Source organism: Phocoena phocoena, chromosome 16 (assembly GCF_963924675.1).
Source record: "Phocoena phocoena chromosome 16, mPhoPho1.1, whole genome shotgun sequence".
In the NCBI taxonomy this organism is placed as follows: domain Eukaryota; kingdom Metazoa; phylum Chordata; class Mammalia; order Artiodactyla; family Phocoenidae; genus Phocoena; species Phocoena phocoena.
The window spans coordinates 7,450,701-7,472,914 of NC_089234.1; the positions used below are offsets into that span (position 1 = coordinate 7,450,701).

Sequence of the window (22,214 nt, forward strand, 5' to 3'; positions counted from 1 at the left end):
TCCTGCAGTGGGGAAAAGACGCCCGCAGATCTCCCCAAACCCCTGGGCGTCCACCGTGCCTGCTTCCGCCTTCTGTAAGCATATGAGTCACCCCGGTATTGCAGGCTGACGACTCAGAAGGAAGGGAAGTCGGAGTTCACGTGAGGGGGGTGGGTGCAGACTGGTCTCGCTGTAGCAGGAGGAGACTTGCGGAAATGAGCCATAGAGAGGGACTAACCATCGCCACCTGGGCTGGAGGGAAGGGATGTTGGGTCACCATAAACCCCTGCGTCCATGGCGAACCCAACCTTATGCCTTCAGCCCTTGGCCTAAGGTCCCAAAGGCAGGCCCAGGGCTGGGAGGAAAAGAACCGAGGAAGGACATGGAGTTGGTGGCATGACGGTGGGAGAGCCCCGCTTTGGGGTAGCCAGTCAGAAAGGTTCCGTTCGTTCCAGGATTTCTTCTCCGCTTGGCTGGAGAGTTGCGTGTTTTTCCTCCCCTGTCCTGTCAGGCACTGGAGACCTGGGGAAGATGTTTGAACCTGCTGCAGGGCCATTGTCAGCACTGAAGCCGCAGTGGGAACACTCTCTAAGGCACTGAGCAAATGCCTAAGAGAAGGAAAACCGAGCTTCCAGAACAGGGAGAAACGATGTGCTGTTGAGACAGGGCAGTTTCTCAGCTCTGGCTGCATTACATCTGGGACTGGAGGGAGAGGAGCTGCCCTGCACTGGAGGATCCCTGCCTCTACCCACAGCTGCCCAAAGTTCCCCCTCCCCCAGGTCATGACAGTCACCTAGAGGCGACACTGTATAGGTGAGGCTACAGACTGGAGTGAAAGAAAGATCTTGACCTCCCTGGTGGCTGCCGCCCCTGGGGCCCTGTTACATGTCTGGCCTCGGACAGGAAATCTTATTCTTCGGAACTGGGCAGTGGCAAAGGAGAGGTGCCTTCTCAGTGCCTACTCAGCTCAAGTGCCACGCAGGCTGGGTAGGGCTGGGTGGCGGGACATCCTGTTACCTGAAGACACAGGCAGCGCGGGGCCTGCGCCCCTGAGACGGGTTTGTTAGTTTTGTTCTCCCCATTCCCGGGGAGAGACCCCAGGAGCTACGAAGGATGGTGACACTGGCTGATGGCTTCTTGGCCCACTGCTCCTGCTGTCTCCCGGGCAGTGCCAGGGTCTCTCCTGATCCCCTCCAGGGAGGCCAGGCAAACAGGCATTTTGCCAGACAGCCGCCAGCAGTGTGCGCCACTGCTTTTCATCAGAAAAGGCGCCTGAGTCCCCTGCCAAAGCCCAGAGCCATCTCCCCCATTAATCAGTATTTCAGGGTTCTCGGGGAAGATCTTAGCAACTGCCTGGCACGAGCCCGACTTGATTTACCATCACCTGTCGGCCCTCAGAGCTGGCCCCGTCCTCTGCCCCTCCTGGGAGCGAGACTGGAGAGCACACTGCCACACCAGGGCCAGCCCTGGCCTCAGAGCCTGTCTCAGGAGCTAAGACTGCATCTCTCAGCAGGGCCTGAGGGGGCACTGGCTTGGAATTAGTGTTATTTTTATTATAATTCTCAATGCTCAATTTCTTTTAAACTTGAAAGAGAAAAAGGAAGCTGGACCAGAGTCCCAGATATTCCCTTGAGGGAGACGTTGAGCGCTGGAGAGGTGAGGCCACAGAGCCACATTGCGCGGAGGTGTCCAGGGAGCCCTGGGCTGGCCGTCTCTTTCTGCACGGCGGCCTCGGCCCAGCTCCTTGCAGGGCCACAGCGCGCCCTGGGGCTCCCCTGGTGAGACCCAAGCCTGGTCCTTGTTCTGCTGCCGCCCCTGAGGCAGGGGACCACTGCTGGGGTCCTTGCCTCGCAGGGCTGGCCGCTTCTCCCACCCACGCGGCTCCTTTTCCTCTCATTCGAGGAAGAAAGTGAGGGGCAGGCCCCATGGGTTCCGGGTACAGCGGGAGCCACCTTCACCCCATTCAGGGGCAGATGCTCCGGGCTGTGTCGGATCCCACGGCAGAGGGGCCGCACACACCATCCCCTCTGTCTCCCGGCCTCCCGACCAGGGGAGGCTCTGGCTGGAAAGGCCGGCCCAGGCTACCTTCCTCTGCGTCCCTCCCCCTTTCCCATCACGGCCGCCTGCCCTCTCAGGTCAAATTCTTGGGCCTCTCGGAGCTCTCCAGATGTCCCCTCCCACCGCCATCTGGGAAACCGGCATCCGCAGCTTCTCTGAGCAGCCCAGGGAGGTCGCCTCTGGCCTCCCTCTGCGGCAGCAACCTTTGAGCGGTGCCTTTCTGAGACGTTCTTGGGGGAGGACCTCGTTCAGTAGCTCACATACCCGGGTAATTTGGAGAAGGGCTGCTGAATGCTGCGTAGGTCAGCTGGAATTAACGTGCACTTTGTTCAAAGAACAGAGTTGCCACCCACATCTTCATCCACTGCTGGGCTAGGAGCTGTCCTGGAATTCTAAAGGGCACTGGAGGTGGGGGGTGGGCGGGGGGCACGGAGGACCCTCTGTCCCATTTCTGGGGGTTCTGACTTGCCCCCATGGAGCCAAAGCTCCTGGGTTTGCTGGCAGAGCTTCTGAGGGGTGGTGGCCACTTGGTAGTGCTGTGGTTAGTGGTCGCAGTGCTGGCTGTCCCTGGGTGAGGCTGTGTGTATGCCATGCACTGTGCTAGCCCAGCAACTCTGCAAGGGCACTTTCATTGTCACCGCTTTCCAGTTGAAACAGGCCCAGAGGGGCAGAGTGGCTGAGCCTTGGATAAACAGCTAGAAAGTGGCGAGGCCTGGGCCCCATCTTCCCTAGACTACGACTGTCTCCATAGTCAGTGACCCCTGGCTGGCCAGCTTGCTGTCCGCTGGGCGTCCTGGGAGCAGGCATGGGATGGTGAATTTATCCCAGAGGCACGTCAGCCCTGTAGCAGGGCTGTGAAAGCTGCAGACCGGCCCAGTCCCACCCACACCAGGTTTGCCCTGTCTTCCTGAGCAGGTTTGGGAGCCTCTGGCACACGCAGGGAATGCTGGAATGTTCCAGAGACCCCAGGGGCCAGGCTCTTCTGGGGACTGATGCCGGAGTGGGCCCTTTCCTTCCAGAGGCCCTCTGCCTCTGAGGATGGGGTGACGGTCTGAAGGGGACCCATCCTCCCAAGACTGCTAGCCGTCCCCGGAAGAGTCCAGCATTCACAGTCAGGCCTTGTCTTCTGAGGCCTCCGTCTTCACTCCTCCCCAGGAGCAGCAGCCTGGGAGGGACTGTGCTTTTAATTAGCCTAGTTTGGGAATGGAAGCTCTAAAGCCCTGGGAGGTGAATGCCCCTGCCTTGCTTTTGGAATCTGCTGCCAGTGGACACAATGTAGCTGTAGGAATGAAAACGAGGAAGAGAAAGGCCCATCGGCTTGGGTTTTTAATTGGCACCATCCTCCCGGCCCTGCGCCCGCCCGCCAGCCCTCCCGGGGCTCTGTTTGGGCGGCCAGGCCCGGGCTTCAAGTGATGGAGCCTTTCACAGCTTCAGACTGATTTAAGTGGCCCTGTATGGGTTCCCGCAGCCCTCGCTGAAAGAGCACGGCACCATCGCCACGCTGATAAACCCTGGGAAATTGATCAGCCACCTGCGAGTGGTGAATAGCAGTAACCACTGGGAGCCCTGCAGAGCGCCTGGGCCTCCCATGGCCTCCCATGGCTCCGGGGTCCTACGGGAGAGAAAGGATATTTCTAAAGCTGCAATTAATTTTTTCCCCCAATCGGTTGGAAGTTGCTCTCTTGTTTTCAGCTGGGTGAGTGGGGTGCTTAGTTCTGTGCGTCTCCGTTAACCTGAGCCCTCCGACCATTGATGTCTCTCCCTTGAGAGACAGAGTGCGGCTTTCTTTCTCATTGGCCAGTGGAGGAACGGACTTTTTTGTTTGTGTGTGTGTGTGTGTGTGTCTCTCTCTCTCTCTTTCTCTAAGATCAGTGAGAAAAAAGCATATGTGAGTGATTCTGCCTCGACAGGTCCCACAATACCTTCAGGAATGTCAATTTTTCTTGCTTTCATGAAAACACCATGAGGTCTCACTTAGAGGGGACAATGGCGGAGATGAAAGAGGGAGACAGCGCGAGGGAAAGCGGGAAGTAGAAAAGCAGTTCCGCCGACTGCCCGAGAGCTTTGTGCCGCACCTTAAGGGAGTTTTGTTCTGGGTTCTCCGATCCTGCCAGAACAATTTGGGGGAAAATTCGTAGCTCATACTTAGTTTTGGAGTGAGAACCCATTTTAAGTGCAGAGGAGAGAGAAGGCCGCCCTCCTCCCAGGTTTCTGTGAGTGTGTGTATGTGTGGGTGGGTGTGTTTGGGGGGGCTGCTGACCCACAGGGCCTCAGGGCCCTTGTTCCCTCTGGGGACTTTGCGACCACAGGGCGTCAGCCTGGCTGCTGTCGCACTGCGGGGGATGCCTGCAAGCCTGCTGGGCTGCCAGGGTGGGGCCACTACCCCAGGCCGGTTCTCCTGCAGAGAGGACGTGCCAGGCTTGAGAAGGTGGCATCTGGGGCTGTCTGGGTTCTGCCAGGCAGCCCTTCTGTCGCGGCAGAATCACTCTGCCCGTCCACCCCCCCCCCACCCCGCCCCTTGAAGCTGGCCTGCTTTGGCCACAACAGCCAGGAGAGGCATTGGCACGAGAGGGGGACCCGTCACTGTGGATTTGTCCACAAGTGTGGCTCCGGCTTTCATCTCCTCTCATCTGGAGTCCCAGCCTCGTTAAGATCCCCTGACCTGCTTGCGCGGCCGATTGCTAACAAGCCCAGGCAGCGTCAGTGTCCTCGAGGTGGACAGAAGAAGGACTGCTCTCTGCCCTGAGCCCGCTCGGAGCAACCCCTGGCTGCGGCTGCAGTGACCCGCCAGGAGGGCCTCCACGCCTCATTTTCCCTCCAGGTTTGCAGGGCAGTGTGTGTGTACGTGAGCACGTTGCACGCACGTGTGCATGCCTGTGTGCCTGTGCCATTTTGTGCAGAGCGTGGCCTGAGGTTCCCACTCTCGCTCGGTGACCTTGGCAGGCTCCTCGGGCCTCAGTTTCCTCATCTGTACGGTAGGAGCCCTGACACTTGCCTCCTAGGGGTTCTGGAGGAACCTGCACATGGTAGGCGCCCAGGTCAGGGGAGTATGTTATCAGCTCTCTTTTTCATAATAAGACCTGCCTATCTGCTTGGAAGACAGAGGGTAGAGACGGGGCCCTCTTCCTGTGGTCCGAGGGGCAGTGACCCAGCCTGCCGGGGGTGGGCCGGCTCTGGGCCTGCTTTTCTCCTAAGGGCCTGGTGGTGGCTCCCATGGGGATTTTAGAACCTTCTCTCCCGAGGCTCCCCTTTCTGAGTGGACCCGGGCTTCAGCTGTTGACACACAGAGTCTGGCGGCTCCTTTTTGTGGTAGCCACTTGCAGATGGAAAGTGAAGGACTTCCTCGTGGGTTCTATGCGTTTCCCAAATCATCAGACACTTTTACGAGAGAGAAGTAGGCTCATCCCCTGGCTTGGGCTCAGCCAGTGATGGTCTGAAGCTAGAGGCTGGGGCCCAGGCCCGGAAGCTGGTCTCCTGGCGGTGGGCACCTCATTTGCCATCTCGGCACCATCACAGCTCGCCTCACCCGTCTGGACGAGGACGGCCACGAAGGGGTCGGAGTCAGATCGACCACGCGATCGTCGGACGTTGTCGGAACAGCAGCACCTTGAAGTGATTGCAAGATGGCGGAGCTGTGTGTGTCTGTGGGTGCGGTGTGCACGCACACACACGTGAACTAATTTACATCTAAGGGGAAGAAGGGAGCAAGGGCTGAGCTGGGACCCTTGGGAAGATGCCAGGTTCTATATGCACCCAGGCACTGTCACTGGGCCCTGGCTGGTTTCTCTCGTGGGTCTGCCTCCTTGGCACTTTCAGCATTTCCCCTGACACGTCATCACGGGGGTGACTCCAGGCAGCAGTTATACACTTGCGGCCTTTGCCCCTTTCTCCCATCTGGCTGAGGGCCTGGCCCGTGTGAGGCCAGGCTGGGCACACCCTCCCTCTGGCCCCTGGCGGGGCTGCTGCCTTGCTGGCGTGTGCACCGGGGAGGCCGCGTCCTTTCCCGCTGCCTCGCCTTCCGGCACTCGGGCCCTTGGTCTCAGGGTCAGACTGCCGGGGTTCATATCCTCCCCACTTACTCCCTGTGTGGCCTTGGCAAGTTCCTGAGCCTCCAGTGACAGGAGTGCCCCCGTTCCCATTCGGGGGTGTCGTGTGGGTTCAGTGGGATAACCCCGGGAAGCTCAGGGAACATGCTTAGTAGACGTTAGTTCTACTACCATCAGAGGCTCCACGGCTGCTAGGACATGAGTACCCCCAGAAATGCCTTGACTTCGTTCCTGGGACAAGGCAGGATTCCAGGGGATGACAGGTGGAATTTACGGTAGCGCAACCTTGTGGGTCGGTTTTCTCTTTATGTGAAGAAATGTCTGGATGGAAGAATGCTTTAGGGCTTCTCTGGGCCCTGCACATTCCTCGGGGCCATCTCGGAGCCCTTGCTGTCATAAGGGCCTTTGGCTTTTGTAGTTGGGAATTCTCACCAAGTAGTAGGCAAGCCTTGCTGGGGTACTTGGGGGGTAGAAATTAGGTTGGGTTTCCACCCCGGATTCAGGCGTTTCTGACAGCCACGAGGTGCAGAGTGACGGGTAAGGGCACAGACAGAGCCGGGGTTGAGCCTGGCCCACCCCCGGCCCCGTGGGACTCTGCCCAGTTACCTGGGTCTCTCTGCCTGTACGCAGAGGTGCTGGCAGAGCCCGCCTCTCAGGATTAGATGACGAGATAATGGAGCGAGAGTCTCCCCCAGCTTGGCCCCGGGCATCCACCTCAGGTGTAGTCACTTGGCAGGTGACTGCGAGGGCTTCTAGACGCTTCAGGGTGCCAGTGCTGTATTTGCACGTCCTGTCAAGCACTTAAACAGTAACGAACAAAAGGGAAAAAATAAGCCTGTCGGGAAATTCGGTTATGTTGAGGTGTGTCCCTGGGAAAGTCAAAGAAACAGGGACCCACCCTGGCCAGCCCTTCCGGAGCCTGCGGTCAGGCCTCCAAGTGGGAAGTGCATTCTGTCAGCACACTGAGGCCCTGAGCTGGGTCTTCCACGAGGTAGGCATCGTGATTCCATCACGCCTCTAAGTGGCAATGGCTTATCCAGACTCACTCAGAGCAGCACACACTCCGCTCCTGTGTCTGTCTGGTGGCACAGGGCGTGATGCTCCGGGCCACACCTGTGCCGCTCAGGACGTGCCCTGCACAGCCTCTTTGGCATCTCCAGTGCGCTTTGTGAAAATGTCTCCCAGGGATTTCCCTGGCGGTCCAGTGGCTAAGACTCCGCGCTCCCAATGCAGGGGGCCTGGGTTCGATCCCTGGTCCGGGAACTAGATCAAGCATGCCGCAACTAAGAGCCTGCATGCCGCAACTAAGACCAGGTAAAGACGAATAAATAAATATATTTTTTTAAAAAGTCTCCTGGGGGCTTCCCCGGTGGCGCAGTGGTTGAGAGTCCGCCGGCTGATGCAGGGGACGCGGGTTCGTGCCCCGGTCCGGGAGGATCCCACGTGCCGCGGAGCGGCTGAGCCCATGAGCCATGGCCGCTGAGCCTGCGCGTCCGGAGCCTGTGCTCCGCGACGGGAGAGGCCACAACAGTGAGAGGCCCACGTACTGCAAAAAAAAAAAAAGTCTCCTGGGTGCCTGCTCCTGGCCTGGAATCTGGATCTCCTGCTGGGGTGGGCTTGTCCTGGTCCTGGTGGAGAATGCCGAGCCTGCTCCCCCTACCCCTCAGCCCAAGAGCCCCTGCACTAGGGGTTCCCTGACAGGGTTTCCCTGGGCAGCAGAGACTGAGGAGTCTTGGGCTGGTGGCCACAAGCATCCAGAGAACTTCGCAAGCACCATGCAAGCTCCCAGGTCTTTGCAACCTCCCTGGCTCCCATGGTTGTCCCCTGTCGTCCCTCACTGCAGCTTGGAGGAACCGGGCTCCAAGGGGGATGAGACCTCAGGTCACCCCTGGGGCTCTGGACAGAGCTGGGACTCCATCCAGGGATCCTGGGCCTCTGCTAGGCCCCTGCCCTGCTGCAGTGACGGATTTGGCTGGAGAGACGTGACTTAGACGGGTGAGAGGACAGGCCATCCCAGGAAAAGTGCCTGGTGGGCAAGAGTCCGGGGTGAGCCCCCCACCCTGTCCTGTAACTGAGTGTCCGGGCTGCCCCAGGCGAGATCGAGCCTCAGGAGAGGCAGTCCTCTAATGGGGCCTCTGGGGCTCAGGACCACCAGAGCCCCACATGGTGTCCCTGCCACTCAGCCCTGGTTCTGCAGGAGGGACAGCCGAACCCACAGAGGTGGAATGTGCCCAGGAATGTCCTGCCACACCCTCTGCCAGCGGGCACGTCCGTGGCCACCTGCCCTGCCCAGGCACGCTGGGACACGCTGGCGGGGTCCAGCCGCCCCTCCTCGCCCCCGCAGAACTCTGGTGTCCAGGACAGGCCAGTGCGGCCTCTGTTTTCCCCAGCACGCCTGGGATTTCTGCTCTCACGGGTCACTTCCGCTTGGGACAGCTGTGGGTGAAGGGCTCTCCCTCTGTGTCTTCTGCCTGAGCCCCTCGGGGCAGGGCCGGCCCTCCTCCTTCGTCTTGGTACAGCTGGACGCTGTAATGTGGTGTGGAGATCCCGCTGAGCTGGGCCCTGTTATGATCTCATTTCAGCCCCGTTACAGCCCCACAAGGGCAGTTTTATTTCTCCATTTTACAGATGGGGAAAGAGAAACTCAGGTTGCACAAGGAGGCCGAGGGAACACGTAGTGGCAGATGCAGGATTCCACCCCAAATGGATCACCATTTTCAACCCTTCATTCAGCCACCCAACCCCGTTCCTCCAGGCATCAGAGGTGCGGCCAGCAGACTTCTCCCCTGGCCGAGCCCTCCAGAACCCTGCCAGCCAGCCTGTGCAGCAGGGAGGCTCCAGGAGGGCTTTGTAGGGGCGGGGAGTGGTTTTAGCTGGGCTGTGAGGGGAGAGAGGCTTATCGAGGGGGTGATAATCCTGGCTGAGGGAGGGCACCCCCAGGAGAGCTTAGTGCGTCCAGGGAGGCTGAGTGGGCAGGGAGGGCGCAGGCAGGGCAGGGCAGGGCAGGGACAGCCAGGCTCATGCAGGACTAACAACTCCCTCGTTGTGTACGTGGACCCAGGACTTTCCTAGGACACACCCAGTACGTGACAGGCTGGAGCCTGGAGCCAGGTGACCACACCCCCTCAGGGGTGTCCTGGATACCACACTGTCCTTGGGGCTTGCCTGTCGTCTCCCACCTTCTGCTTGAGGCTGCTGCGGGGTCCTTGGGGACCACCCTGTCTCAGGACAGAGGACAGATGGAGGCCGCGAGGGGAGCAGGGTTTGCCTGAGGCCCTGGAGCTGCACCCAGACCCTGTGTTTGATGTCCCAGCGGGGCTCGCTCTCCCACGTGGGCCCAGTGCCTCCCTGGGGGAGCCGTCGCCCTTGGACCAAGTCACAGAGCAAGGGAGTGGGGCTTGTGGCTTGTGACGTGGCCAGCTTTGTAGCCCAATGAGGAGCCCCTGTGGATTGGCAGGGGAACCCCCCTTGATGCTGTGGAAGTGAGGGCAGCCAGACATTGTGTACTGGCCCTCTGGGGCCTCGTCCCAGTGGCCCTGCCATATCCCTCTCAGCGGATCTGGACAGACCAGGGTGCCCTGTGGGTGGTCCAGTCGGTGGGGACAGGCCCCCGCGCTTGGGGCCTCCAGCCCATCCCTGTTCCCCGAGCCTGCCCTCCCAGTCTGGCTACGTCCTCAGGCTCCGAGCGCGAGTGCTGTCTGGGACCGGCCAGGGTCCTGGCTCCCAGGAGCTGAGGGGTGCTGGGATTATCCTAAGATGGTTGGTGTAGGCTCTCTTGGCCTTGGGTTTGCCTGGAGTTCAGCCTGATTGTGGCAAGTTCTACTTGGATTTTCCAGCATTTGGCCTTGGGAGACGGCCGAGGTTCCAGACAGCAGACATGGGGACGTCGTGCGTTTCTTTCTCCTCTCCGGCCCTCTGGCCTGGGCCGGTTAGCTGGGAATCAGTGCCAAGTGGCCGTTGGCCGTGAAGCCCACTCCTCCAGTGGCGTTGATGTCAATGTGGACGCAGGAGCCAGTGATGTGGGTTGGATCCCGGCTATGCAGTTGGCCTCTGGGCCCTGCTCGGACACGGTCCTCCCTGAAGTCAGGGACTGGGGGCCTGGAGGTCCAGAGCTTGGAAGGGGTGGAAGCAAACCAGAGAGGGTGGGAGTGAGGCCAGGGCACCGGGTGGTCCTTTCCAGCGGGAGGGGAGCACTTTGTCCATGAAGAGGGTCAGTCTGTAAGGGGCCTGGGGACTGGGAGATGTAGGGGTTTTCCGTGCTGAGGCCTGTTGGAGCAGAGAAATCAGTCGTGTTTCCACAGTGTTTGCCTGCCTTTCTTTATGATTTATATTTTATCGTTAAGGAGGGGAGAAGAGATCCTCCCCTCCCCACCCCCGCACCAAATAGAAAGGAAATCCAGCTGAATCTGACACTTTGAGCTTATTCTCTGCTTTTCGTGTGTTCACCAGGTGTGGAAATATGCTGACAGGTGGAGGTGGGGACTCTGTGTCCACACGCACCACAACTGCAGACACCTGGCCCACACGCCCGTCCTCAGCACCGAGCCTCTCGCAGACACGCGGGGGGCCGTTCCCCCAGACTGTTTCTGACAAACAAGCAGCCACCTTGCCCTGCCTTGGGGCAGGGCCGGGCAGCGGCTCTGAATGACGGGCACCGGCCCATTTGGGCAAGGTGGGTGCGTTCCAAGAGACGGGCCTTGTTTGGGGAAAGCTGGGGTTTTGGGTGCAAAGCAGCCCCGGCCCCGCCTTGGGTCACCCACAAGGCCCGGCAGTGTTCTCCCATGGAGCGAGGACCCCAGGCCAGCCTCCACCAGGCAGGCGGGGAGCCCTGCAAACCTTTAGAACAGCGAGATGTTTCCCAGGGATTTCCCCCTGCCTGTGTTTATAAGCCCGCCTACCAGCCCCGGGAAAAGGCCCGAACAGCCGACTGCCCACAGGCAGATGTCTGGCACATGTGTGGCCTGTTTGCCGTTCAAGGGTTGGCCCTGCCTGGTATTTTCACGTCTTGTGCTCGTGTGTAACTCAGATTTAATTTGGTGATTATTAAATGCAGGAACCCGGTAGAGGGGTTTTTTTTTTGGTCTGCACAGTTTTGCAAAGTGCCATTTTTTGTGTGATGCATAAGCCTTGTTCCTGCCAATAGGAGAAAAGGGAAGTCAAAAAGGACTTTGGTGGAGAAACATTACAATGATTTTAATATGCAGATGGTGTGGGAGGGGGACTTCTCTTTTTGAAAATCTGAGTGACCATTTGAGTAAGAGTTTTTGGCCTGTGAGTCATCCTCTTCATTCCTAACTTAGAGTGTCCTTTCCTTTTAAAATAAACACACACACATATTTTTTGATAGTACATTCACATGTTCAAAAATTAAAACAGTATACAGGGAAAGTGTTGCTCCCATCCCTCCCATCCCCTGTGGCCTCAGGTTAACTCCTTATTTGTTTCCTGTGATCCTTCTAGAAATCCTTTATAAAAATACAAGCAAATAAGAAGGTTCTTCTTTTATTCACCTTTCGTATATGAAAGATAGCATGTTAACGTCTAGTTTTCTGAAACTTGCTGCCTTAAATAACAGACCCTGGAAGTGTTTCTGTGTCAGAGCCGAGCCACTGCCGCCTTTTTTCCAGCACCAGGAGGGTCTGTTGTGTGGACGTGCCCACTTTCATTCCCAGGCCCCGGCTGCGGACTCCCAAGCCGGGGGCAGTCCTCTCAGCTATGAACTGTGTTGCCTGTGGATCCTTTCAGACTTGCAGGTGTACCCTCTGTGGGCACATCCTGCCACTAGGGTGGCGGGTTGCATGCAGGTTGTACGCACTTGTCGTCTTGGAGGATGTTGCCCAGGTGACACTGAGGGGGCCCCACACCACCGACGGGTGCCTCAGGCAGTCCGGTTCCCCACCGCCGCCTCGACAGATTCTGGTCAAATGTGGATTTCGCCAACCAGAAGGTGAAGGATGGTTTCTCTGTGTCATCTTAGTTAGCATTTTTCTAGTCAGTTGAGCATCTCATAGTTAAAGGTCATTCGTATGTCCTCTGCTGTATTCATTTGCCCTTAAAAAAAAATTGAGGTGTCACTCTTTTTCTCGATTCTATATTAGATTCGTTTTTGCCTTGCTATGAGTTGCAAATGTTTATTTCTAATTTGTTCTTTGTGTTTTGACTTTGCTTTTGGCGTTCTTCAACAGCTTTGTAATTCACATGCTATATGCAATTCACCCATTGAAAGCAAACAATTTTCGTGGTTTTTAGTATGTTCACGGAACTGTGCAATCATCACCACAGTCAATTTTGGAATATTTTCATCATCCCCCCAAAAAAACCTCATACCCATTGCCCGTCACTATTCACCCTTAGCCACCCCAGCCTCAGGCAGCCACTAATCTACTTTCTGTCTCTCTGGATCTGCCTGTCCTGGGTATTTCATATAAATGGAGTCATACAGTAATGTGGTCTCTCGTTGACTGGCTTCTTTCACTGAGCAGTGTAATGTTTTCAAGGTTCGTCCATGTTGTAGCATGTGTCAGTAACTCCGTTCCTTTTTTTTTTTTTTAATTTATTTTATATTTTTGGTGGCATTGGGTCTTTGTTGCTGCGCGTGGGCTTTCTTTAGTTGCGGCGAGCGGGGGCTACCCTTCTTTGCAGTACGCCTGCTTCTCACTGCGGTGGCTTCTCTTGTTGCGGAACATGGGCTCTAGGCGTACGGGCCTCAGTAGTTGTGGCACGTGGGCTCAGTAGTTGTGGCTCACGGGCTCTAGAGCTCAGGCTCAGTAGTTGTGGCGCACGGGCCCAGTTGCTCCGCGGCATGTGGGATCTTCCTGGACCAGGAATTGAACCTGTGTCCCCTGCATTGGCAGGAGGATTCTTAACCACCGCGCCACCAGGGAAGTCCCTCCATTCCTTTTAATGGCCGAAAAATAATCCTGCCATATTTTATTTATCCATTTGCTAATTGGTAGACATTTGGGTTGTTCCCTCTTTTTGGATATTACGAATAATACTGCTGTGAACGTTGATGTGCATGTTTTTGTATGGGCATGTGTTTCCATTTCTCTTGGGTACATAGCTAGGGGTGGAATTGCTGGGTCCTGTGGTAACTCTGTGTTTAACATTTTGAGAAACTGCCAGTCTGTTCTCCAAACCGACTGCACAATTTTACAATCCCACCAGTGCTTTTAGCGTTTTTTGACGTGTATACATTTTTTATCAAATTTATTAATTCTTTCTCTTATGGCTCTGAATGTTGGATTTTAGAAAGGCTATAAAGGAATTCTCCTATGTTTCCTTCTAGTGTTTTTATGGTTTTATATTGCAGTATTTGGTTTATGTGGAGCTTATCCTGTATGTGGTATGAATATGGAGCCAACATTTTTTTTTCTTTTTTTTTTGTGGTACGCGGGGCTCTCACTGTTGTGGCCTCTCCCGTTGCGGAGCACAGGCTCTGGATGCGCAGGTTCGGCGGCCATGGCTGATGGGCCCAGCCGCTCCACGGCATGTGGGATCTTCCCGGACCGGGGCACGAACCCGTGTCCCCTGCATCGGCGGGCGGACTCTCAACCACTGCGCCACCAGGGAAGCCCTTTTTTTCTTTTTTTAATATGTCTACCCACTGGTCTCTCTACCAGCTATTGAAAATTCCATCTTTTTCTCTCTGCTTTGAGATTCCACCTTTATCATATGCTAACCTGAGGCTATTTCAGAACATTCTCTTCTATTTCATTAGTCTCTGTGTGTCCTCATATAGTAGTATACTCCTAATTTTGAGGCTTTGTAGTATGTTTTAGCATCTGGTAAGACTAGTCTGTCCTAATTGTTCTTCACAGAGGCTTCCTGATTATTCTCACCTGTTTATTTTTCCAATGAAAACTTGAGAATCAGCTTGTCTGGAGATGGGGGAGGGCTGCTGTAGACATTGTAGATTGGGATTGTGTTAGACTTCTGAATTAACTTGGGGAGAATTCACACCTTTTTGAGGTTGAGTCTTCCTGTCCACAGACAGGATGTCTCTCTCTTTGTTCAAGCCCACATTTGTGCTCTGTAAGGTTTTCTTCCTATCTCTTTTCTCTAGCTCTTATACTTTTATTCCTAGAGATTTCACCTTTCGTGTTGCTGGCATGTCTTCTGGCTCCTTTGAAAGCAGGTTTTGGTTAAAAAGGACAGTGGGTTTGACCATCTAGGGTATAGATTCTGTTCCCAAAGCCGAGCCCCTGACCCCTTGGCTGTGCAGCGCTGTCCACGGAGAGCCACGGGCCCCCCACCTTAGCCTGAGCACGGCGGGGTGGGCGCAGGGGGGAGGAGGGAGCTCAGGTTAGCCAAGCGCCTCCTTGGCCTCCTACATGGTCCCAATGCAATTAACCCTCCAAACAATTCTGTGGCTTCATTTGGGGCTCATATTAGCCTCATTGTACAAATGAGAAACTGAGGCTGAGAAATTTCAGGACTTCCCAGGGCCCCCAGAGGGCCAGGGTTCCAGCCCAGGCTTGTCCAGCCTCTTCTAGGCCGCTATCCTGCCTGAGGATCGAATGTTCTCCTGAGCTCGACCCGGAAGTCAAGAGGAATGGTTGCACATCAACCAGCTGTGGGATTTGTGGCAAGTCTCTTCCCTTCTCTCGGCCTCCGTCTGCCTATCTGCAGTTAAGGCTGTTAGACTGATTGGCAATTTGCCCGTTTTTCCAAAAAGCATCCCCTCTCTCTGGAAGCCAATATCCGAACAGAGAATGGAGGGCTGGGCTGAGAGGGTCCCAATACTCTGCAATCCTGTCTCCCTGTGCCTTGACATGGCCCTTGGAGCACCCAGCTCCAGCCAGCTGAACAAAACCCAGGGCCCGCTGTCCCCTCTGGGGCCTTGGAGCCACCTTCAGTGCCCCCAGTCCTGGTGCAGAAGCCGCCCCCAGGGTCCCTATGCGTCCCGGCAGTGCGTTAGCCTTGGTCCCCCCGCCAGCGCCCTGTGTGCTTTGGAAAGGTCCCTCGACTTCTGTCAGGCAGAGAATTCCCTCCACGGCAAGCTGAGAGCGAGGTGTTCTTCCAAGCCCTGTCCTGAGTGTGTGCTGGCCAGGATGCACGCTGCAGAAAGAAAATGTTTGTTTTCTAACTGTGAGCTTGCCGGGAGGCCCCCTGCCATTCATCGGCTTCCGCACCTTCTGTGTCCAGGCGGGCCGTCTGCCACCCGGGGCCTGGTGCAGAAACAGCATTTGCCACAGCGTGGCCTGGGCAGAGGGGGGCTCCAGACCACGGGGTTGGCCACCATTCAGAGCACATGCCCACAGCGTCCCGGGACCTTAGGGTGCGGACACACAGTCTAGCCCCCGGGGGCTAACCCAGTGGGTCCTTCCTTCCCACCCCACCGGGCTGCACTAGCGCCCTCCGTGAGCCGGCCCCTGAGCCAGGTGGTGGGGTGCGGGGTCGGGGCCGCAGGGCACCAGCAGGGGACACCTGGGCTCAGGCTTGCTTCTGCAGGGGATGATGCTCCTGCAGGGGTCTAGTGGATGAGGTGACGCCTGCCAGGTGACGGGTGCTCAGGAAGCAGTTGTGGCCTCTGCAGCAGTGAGCTGAGGGAAAAGGCCCAGGAAGGCAGGGGCTTCCTAGTAACTGCCAGGGCCATCCTTCCACCCCTCAGATACGTCCTGCCCTCCCCTGGCTGTTTGATTCTAGCACCTGTGATCTGGGAAGAACCTCAAGTGTCCGGTGCCAAGTCCGAGGTGCTCCCTGGGCCCCAGAGGCTCCTCCCTTCAGGCAACTTCATTTTCTGCTTTCAGGCCTCGGCGACCCAGCTTCCCTATCTGGGTTGTAAGTGGCCAGCGTTGCCCTTCTTCCTGAGGTAGGGAAGCAGTCCGGGCTTAAAAGGGCTGCGTCTTGTGGGGTCCAAAGGTAATGAGCATGTCACAGAAACGGGCTGGGCCCGACACAGAGCCGAGCGAGCAGGAAGTGAAGCTGGGCAGGGCCTGAGCACGGTGATGGGATGCCGGGGGCGAGGGGCCACCTCCAGCACCTGCCTGACACCCGCCACCAGACCCGCAGCTCCGAGCCGGGGCAGCCCACCACCTGACCCCTTGGGCTCTGGGGCTTCCTATGAGAGACAGTCCAGCCTTCATGGGAAACTCCGATTTACCAAAGATGGATTAAAGATAGGCCCCAAATAAGCCGGTGCCTTTTTCTCTTTCCTGAGATAGTTTAAAAAACAAAACAGAACCGCCACCCCAGGAAACCACACGCCTCACCGCCCTGGTTGTCTCTGTGCCAGCTTCCAGCACAAGCGAGACTTAGAAAATTTCCAGGCCCCTCGCCACTCTCATGGCCTGCTGTTTTCTTGATACTTGGAGAATTCTGTTCTCATGAAAGTGTCTGCTTGGGGGAGGAAGTGCCTCCTCTTAGCCAGGGCCCTAGCCCAGCAGCTTGCAGAGTGGCTGCAAGGCTCCAGAAGCCTGGGCCAGGCGTGGACCCCGGTCTGCACGTTCTCCCTGGCTGGTTGGGCTTGTTTATGCCCCTCTTTCTAGAGGGATCTGAGGTGGTTCCCTAAAAATCAGTAACACAGAGAGATCCATGAATTGGATTACAAAGAGGGAGATAGCATTAGGAAGAGGAGAAGCAAATGAGCCAGCCTCGAAGGATGGTGCCAGAAGAGGGGAGCTGGGGGACTCTGTCACACCTCTTGTCCTAGAAGGGGAAGCACACGTGTGCCTTGGGGAGACGTGTTCTGTCCCAGCACGATGTTGAGAGGAAGTTTCACGTGGGCACGACGATGAGGCCCCGGGCTGAGCGAGGAGAGGTCCCCAGCAACCACTGATCCCCAGTAAACGCAAGGCAGGCTGGTCCTGACAGGTGGACTCCGTCTGACGGGATCTGACGGTCAGCCTCTGAGCGGCACCTGGCGTTCCTCTTCTGGAAGGAACAGCAGTACCGATGAGCAGGTGACACAGAGTGCTTTCATCTCCCGTCTTAGGTCGGTTCCTTGGAAGCAGAGCTTCAGCCGGGAATCGGGGCCCAGAGATTAGGAGGCCCTTGGGAGAAACCTGTAGGAAGTGAGGGAAGCAGGCCAGGGAAGGAGCCCTCAGCCTAACCCAGGGGGGCCCAGCAGTGTGAAGAGCACCTGGGATTTGACCCCCCCAGGCCCGGGTCAGCTCCGGAACCCGTATCAGCCAGTCACTGGCTGTGGGTTGCCCCAGGAGGAAGGGGCAGGGGAGCTGTGCCAGGCGCTGGGGAACAGGCTTCCATGGGTGGGGCCCCAGCAGCCCCGCTTCGCATCCATTTTCTCGTGGGACCCTTGCAATGGCCCAGGGAGGCAGCCAGGCCAGTGACGACTGTTCATTTCCCAAATGAGGCGACTCTTGTCGGTGGAGGAGCCAGTCTTGGGCGAGTTCCTCTGACCCCAGACCCTGCGTCCCGCGCTCCTACCCTATGCCACGCGCACCACGCTCCCTGGGCCTTCCCGGTTCAAGGGCAGGATGTGGCCCAGGGAGACGGGAGTGAGGAAAACAGCCTGTCCTCCTGAGGGCAAGACGACCAGGAGAAAGGGGGCTGCCGCTGCCTGCTCTCGGCCACGGCACCCCACAGTCTGCCTTGCCCTTGGCCCCGGGCTGCCTGCCCCGGGCTGGCACTTGGGGAGGGGACGGAGCTCATGGCCCAAGGCTCGGCGGGGTGGCTGTTGGCCGGCGTGCACAGAAGGACGGGGCCAAGTCCGTTAAGTTAATGTGAGGTTCCCGAGGGGGGATTTGGTTTTCAGATTGCAGCTCAAGGCAGAGGTGCCCTCAGCTGGCAAGGGGCTGCGTCCTCGGCCTCTTCACAGTGTGGGCGCTTGGGGCTGGGTGTGGACAGCGGGTGTGGACGGGAGCCGGGCCCGGCCCTCGGGGTGCTCTCACTACCCGGGTCTTGTGGGCCTCTGTCTGCAATGAGGGCTGCACAGAGTTCCAGCCGGGCTGAGCCCAGGGTCTGGCCAGGGGCCTGCCACCCAGAAGGAGGGGATGGGAGCAGATATCTGCACAGAAGGGCTGTGCAGAGAAGGGGCCGTTGCTCCTGACTTGGGGAGGCTGGGTGGGTGGGCTGAGACACTGCTGCCTGTACCTGAGGCCTGGCAGTTCTGATGGAAGCAACTTGACTTTCAGGGGCTCCATTCCAAAGTCGCTCCAGACTCTAGGACTGGGGTGCTGAGCAGTGTCTCCAGCCACTAGCCTGAGGCCACATGGATGGTCCTCTCTGAGATTTGTTACCTGGGCAGGCTCGTGCCCAAGTAGGCAGCCCATCCCTGGGCCAAGGCCGGGTCTGGCATAGGGGGGACTGTCTGTCCCAAAGCAGCCATTTCACCCTGGAAAGATGTTCACACAGTGCTTTGAACTTGTTCGAAGCTTTGCAGCTTTGCCCAGACATTTTTGAGGGCACACAGGCCTCCAGGCCTCCAGCAGGCCTGTGCAGCATTCTTGCATGGGAGCTGGGCTTTGGGGAGCGCGAGCCGCCAGGAGAGGCTGGGCGGGACCCTGCCCCCAGGGCTGCGCCCTGGATGCCAACACAGGATGGGCCCTCCTGGGATGGAGCCTGGGCAGGACACACACACTGCCCCTTTGTGCAGGTCACATTCCTCCCCGGCAGGTGGGGCGTGCCACCGGCTGGGACATTCAGCAGGTTTTCACTGTGGCTGAAACAGCTGAGTTTTGAGTCAACAACGTTTTCAACGTGACACTGGCTTTGTAGCCAAGGAGTAGGTGCCTTTGAGGACTGTCAGAGGGTGGGGTTCAGTGGCATCCTGGGGTTTGCTTGTGACAACATTCACCAACCAAACCTTGCAGCTTCTTGCCCTGCTGCAAAGCAAAAAGGACCCAGTTATTCCAGACATTCAGAACGGCGGTCGCCCGCGTGCCCTTGACCCAGCCCTTATTTGTCAGAGGTTGGAAGGTCTTGTCTGAAGCCATCAGGCCTGTGTGTGGCGGAACCCAGGACTGTAACAGCCTCTCTGACCTCAGCCCTCGCCAGGGCACACTTGAGGCAAAAGCTGCATCTCTGAAAGGTTCCCGCAAACTGGGGTCCCCGGTACCCTGCTGCTGGCTGGCTGCTGTTTAACATGACTAGTGCCCAGACACACGCTGTCACGTTTGCCATGAAGTCAGGCACCCGCCTGCACCTTAGTTAACACATGTTCGTGGGGCTGAGGGCATCAGGGTCTCGGCATCCCCTGTGACCCATTCACAGCACGTTGGGTTTACGCTGGGCGCTATTATTTGTAACGGGTCACACTGCCATTCGCGGAAATCCCTTACACACCGCTGCTTCTATAGGCCCGGGCTGAGCCATCCTCCCTCTTTCTTGTCTCTCTACCCAGTTCTCCTTTCGTCCTGGCTCAGGTCTAGGCCAGTCAGGAGAGTGGCTGGGAGGCAGAAGGGGCCCCAGGGACCCTCCCAGCGCAGGCATCTGGGGCCTCTGCCCACACACAGCGTTAGGTTTGTGTTCTGACCTGAGGACACAGAGGCTCTTGGGGGCCGTTTTGCACGAGGACCTGCCTCCGGCGCTCTGCTGTGGCAGCGGAGGGAACGTGCCCTGTGAGGCCTGGGGCCTCAGCGAGCCCCACGTGGCCCAGGAGGGGCACCGCGAGGGTCCCCAGTCTGGCTCCCACCACGACCTGGGCCAGCATCTCAGGTCTGATTGGTGGCCCAGCCCTTCTTTCCTCAATCCCAGAGCCCCCCACTCCGCCAGTACCCCAGCCTCCCTTTCTCAGTTAATCGAAGGATTCCAAGACGAGCAAACCCATCAGAGCGGTTTCCGCCGTGGCGCCAGTGGGGACGGTGAGCGCGCGCACGGCAGGCCCGGACACTTCCCTCTAGAGAGAGCGCCTTTCGTTTTCCATCTGCCAAGCCTGATGCAGCAGCTTGCTCGCTGTGACAGCCGGTGGTCACCTTTATTTCAAAGTGACATACGGACACTGCCGCCTGTGAAAGGACCGGGGCCCTCAGGACAGGCCTGTGACCTTGGCATTGGCAGACGTGTGGTGCTCCCCACGCCCCCAAGTCCCCAGCGTGTGCAGGGAGGAAGCCAGAGCCCAGACTCCCTCCTGCTGCCTTCGACACACGTCTCTCCTGTCTTGTCCCGAGAAGGCACAGCATTGCTGCTGGTCCTGTTGGGGACCGGTGGGGCTGGGCCGTGGGCACCCTCGTCTGCATAGCTCTCCGTCCCGACTCTGTGCTCAGCCAGGAGAGCCGGTGTGTAGCTGAACCCGTCGGTGCGCAGTGCCGGGCCTGCCCCCTTTTGTGAGTGGGTGGCCCCAAGCACCCTTGGGCCGTGTTCAAGCTCTGCCCGCCACGGGCAGACCCTAGGCTGCCTCCTCCAGGCTGGCCCCTTGCAGAGGCAGAGCCTACGGGTGCGGAGCCCTGGGCAGCCACATTTTCTCACGGGGGCCTCAAAGGGCCCTGTGGGACAGGCAGGGACCATCACTCGCCTCTTACAGATGAGGCAGCCGAGGCCTAGGGAGGCTGAGGGGTGTCTCCGCAGCCCCCAGCTGTGAGCCCGGCCCCTTCCCCAGCAGGGCTACAGCATCCGTCACCTGAGTGCCTGTCGAGGGCACAGGAGCCCAGGGCTCACGTGGAAACCGGCCCCCTGGGTGGCTGTGATGTGCACCACGCGGACGTCAAGCCAACCCTCCTGGCCCATGTCCCCTCCTATCACGGCGACAGGGTGGCATGGGCACCGTGCCCGCTTTGTGCAGCAGTGCGGCCTGGCGGTGTTTCCGTTTGCGTCAGTAAATCCACTCCTGCCGTGTTCTTCTAATGGCTAAAGAGGCTTCCCTTGTCTGAAAAGACATGCTTTATGGAACCCTTATCGCAGGGAATCTGGGTCACTTCTTTTCAATTTAACAGCGTGACGAGGAACGTTCATGTCACTGAATTTCTGCATGCGTCCGGATTGTTTCCTTCAGATAGAAATTCTAGAAGTGAAATTGCCTGATGAAGGGTTCAGATCGTTTTCAGGAAGGCTGTGTGTGAGGGGCTCTGGGCATGCCCCTGCCCCCCCCCGCACCACAGTGCCCCCAGAACTGGGTGTTAGCAAGCTCGTCCTCTTTGCCCATTTGCAGACGAATAACTGCACCTCGCGTTTTCTTTATTAGCATGGTGTTCACCGGCCAGGGGTATTTCTTCATACATTATCCTTGTCCTTGTCCAGGTCGGGGAAGAGGCCGGGACTTGGGTGGTCTTCTGCTGCCCGGTGGGCCCACCAGCAGATAGCCCCAGGGGCCTGGGCCTGGCTGGCTGGGGCGTGCGGGCCTTCGGTTCCAGGAACGTGACCCTGAGTGACGTGTGTGTCTGTCTCCCCCACAGAACTGTCAGACCTTCAGCAGCCTCAGCTGTCTGAGCGCAGGGACGGAGGACCGCGGCCCTCACAGCCCCTTCGCCCTCCACGTCAGCAGCACCAGGTCCTGGACCGCCTTGCTCTCGGCCTCCGGCACGGGGGGCAGGACCCCCGCCGGGACCCCGATCCCCGAGCCTCTGCCCCCGTCCCTGGACGACCACCCCGTCTGCCAGGAGGAGCCGTGCTGCGAGGAGGCGGGTGGCTGCGCCCTCGGCGAGGGCTGTGGTGGGCATGGGGAGCCGGGCACGGCCTGGCGGGACCGCGGGGCTGTCCGCAATAGCCCCTGCTCCCTGGACGGCGAGCTGGACATTGAGCAGATAGAGAACAACTGAGAGGCCCCGGCTGGCGGCGGAGCGGGCAGGGCAGGGGGTGCGCTAGAATCCATAGGCCTCCCGCCACCTCTCCCCCCACCCCTCTCCCGCCGGGCGCCGGGCAGGGCCCCCGGGGGAGCCCCACGCCTGGGCCTGATCAGCGCTTCCTGGACGGTCTCGGGGCCCAGGAGCGAGCCCACCACCTCCCCAGACGCCGTCCCGCCCTCGGGGTGCTGGCCCAGCACCAGCCGCCTGGCCGGGCCTGCGGTGCAGGGTCTCAGCCTTTCACCAGCACCGCACCCACGCTCCGTGGAGCTACCACGGCCGGGAGAGAAGCTTCTTGGTTTCGGTCTCCTTCCCCCTCTTTCCCGTGGGATGTCGGCGCAAGCGTCCCACCGTCCCCGCTGGGCAGTCCCGTGGCGCTGCGGCAGGGCTGGCCCACTCTTTGTGCTGACCCCCGGCCCGGGCTTCTGCCCGGGCTCGGGTCCCTCCGCTGGGG

At 58.5% G+C, this 22,214-nt stretch overlaps 1 protein-coding gene across 1 annotated transcript in view; it reads left to right on the forward strand.

Annotated features, from left to right (window-relative positions):
• The window catches only part of FAM53B (family with sequence similarity 53 member B), a 74,020-nt gene extending 52,284 nt beyond the window's left edge, over positions 1 to 21,736 (forward strand). Inside the window, exon 4 of the mRNA XM_065894869.1 lies at positions 21,374 to 21,736. Coding sequence (XP_065750941.1) covers positions 21,374 to 21,736 — 363 coding nt within the window. The remainder of the gene's footprint in view (positions 1 to 21,373) is intronic.
• The last annotated feature ends 478 nt before the right edge of the window (positions 21,737 to 22,214 follow it).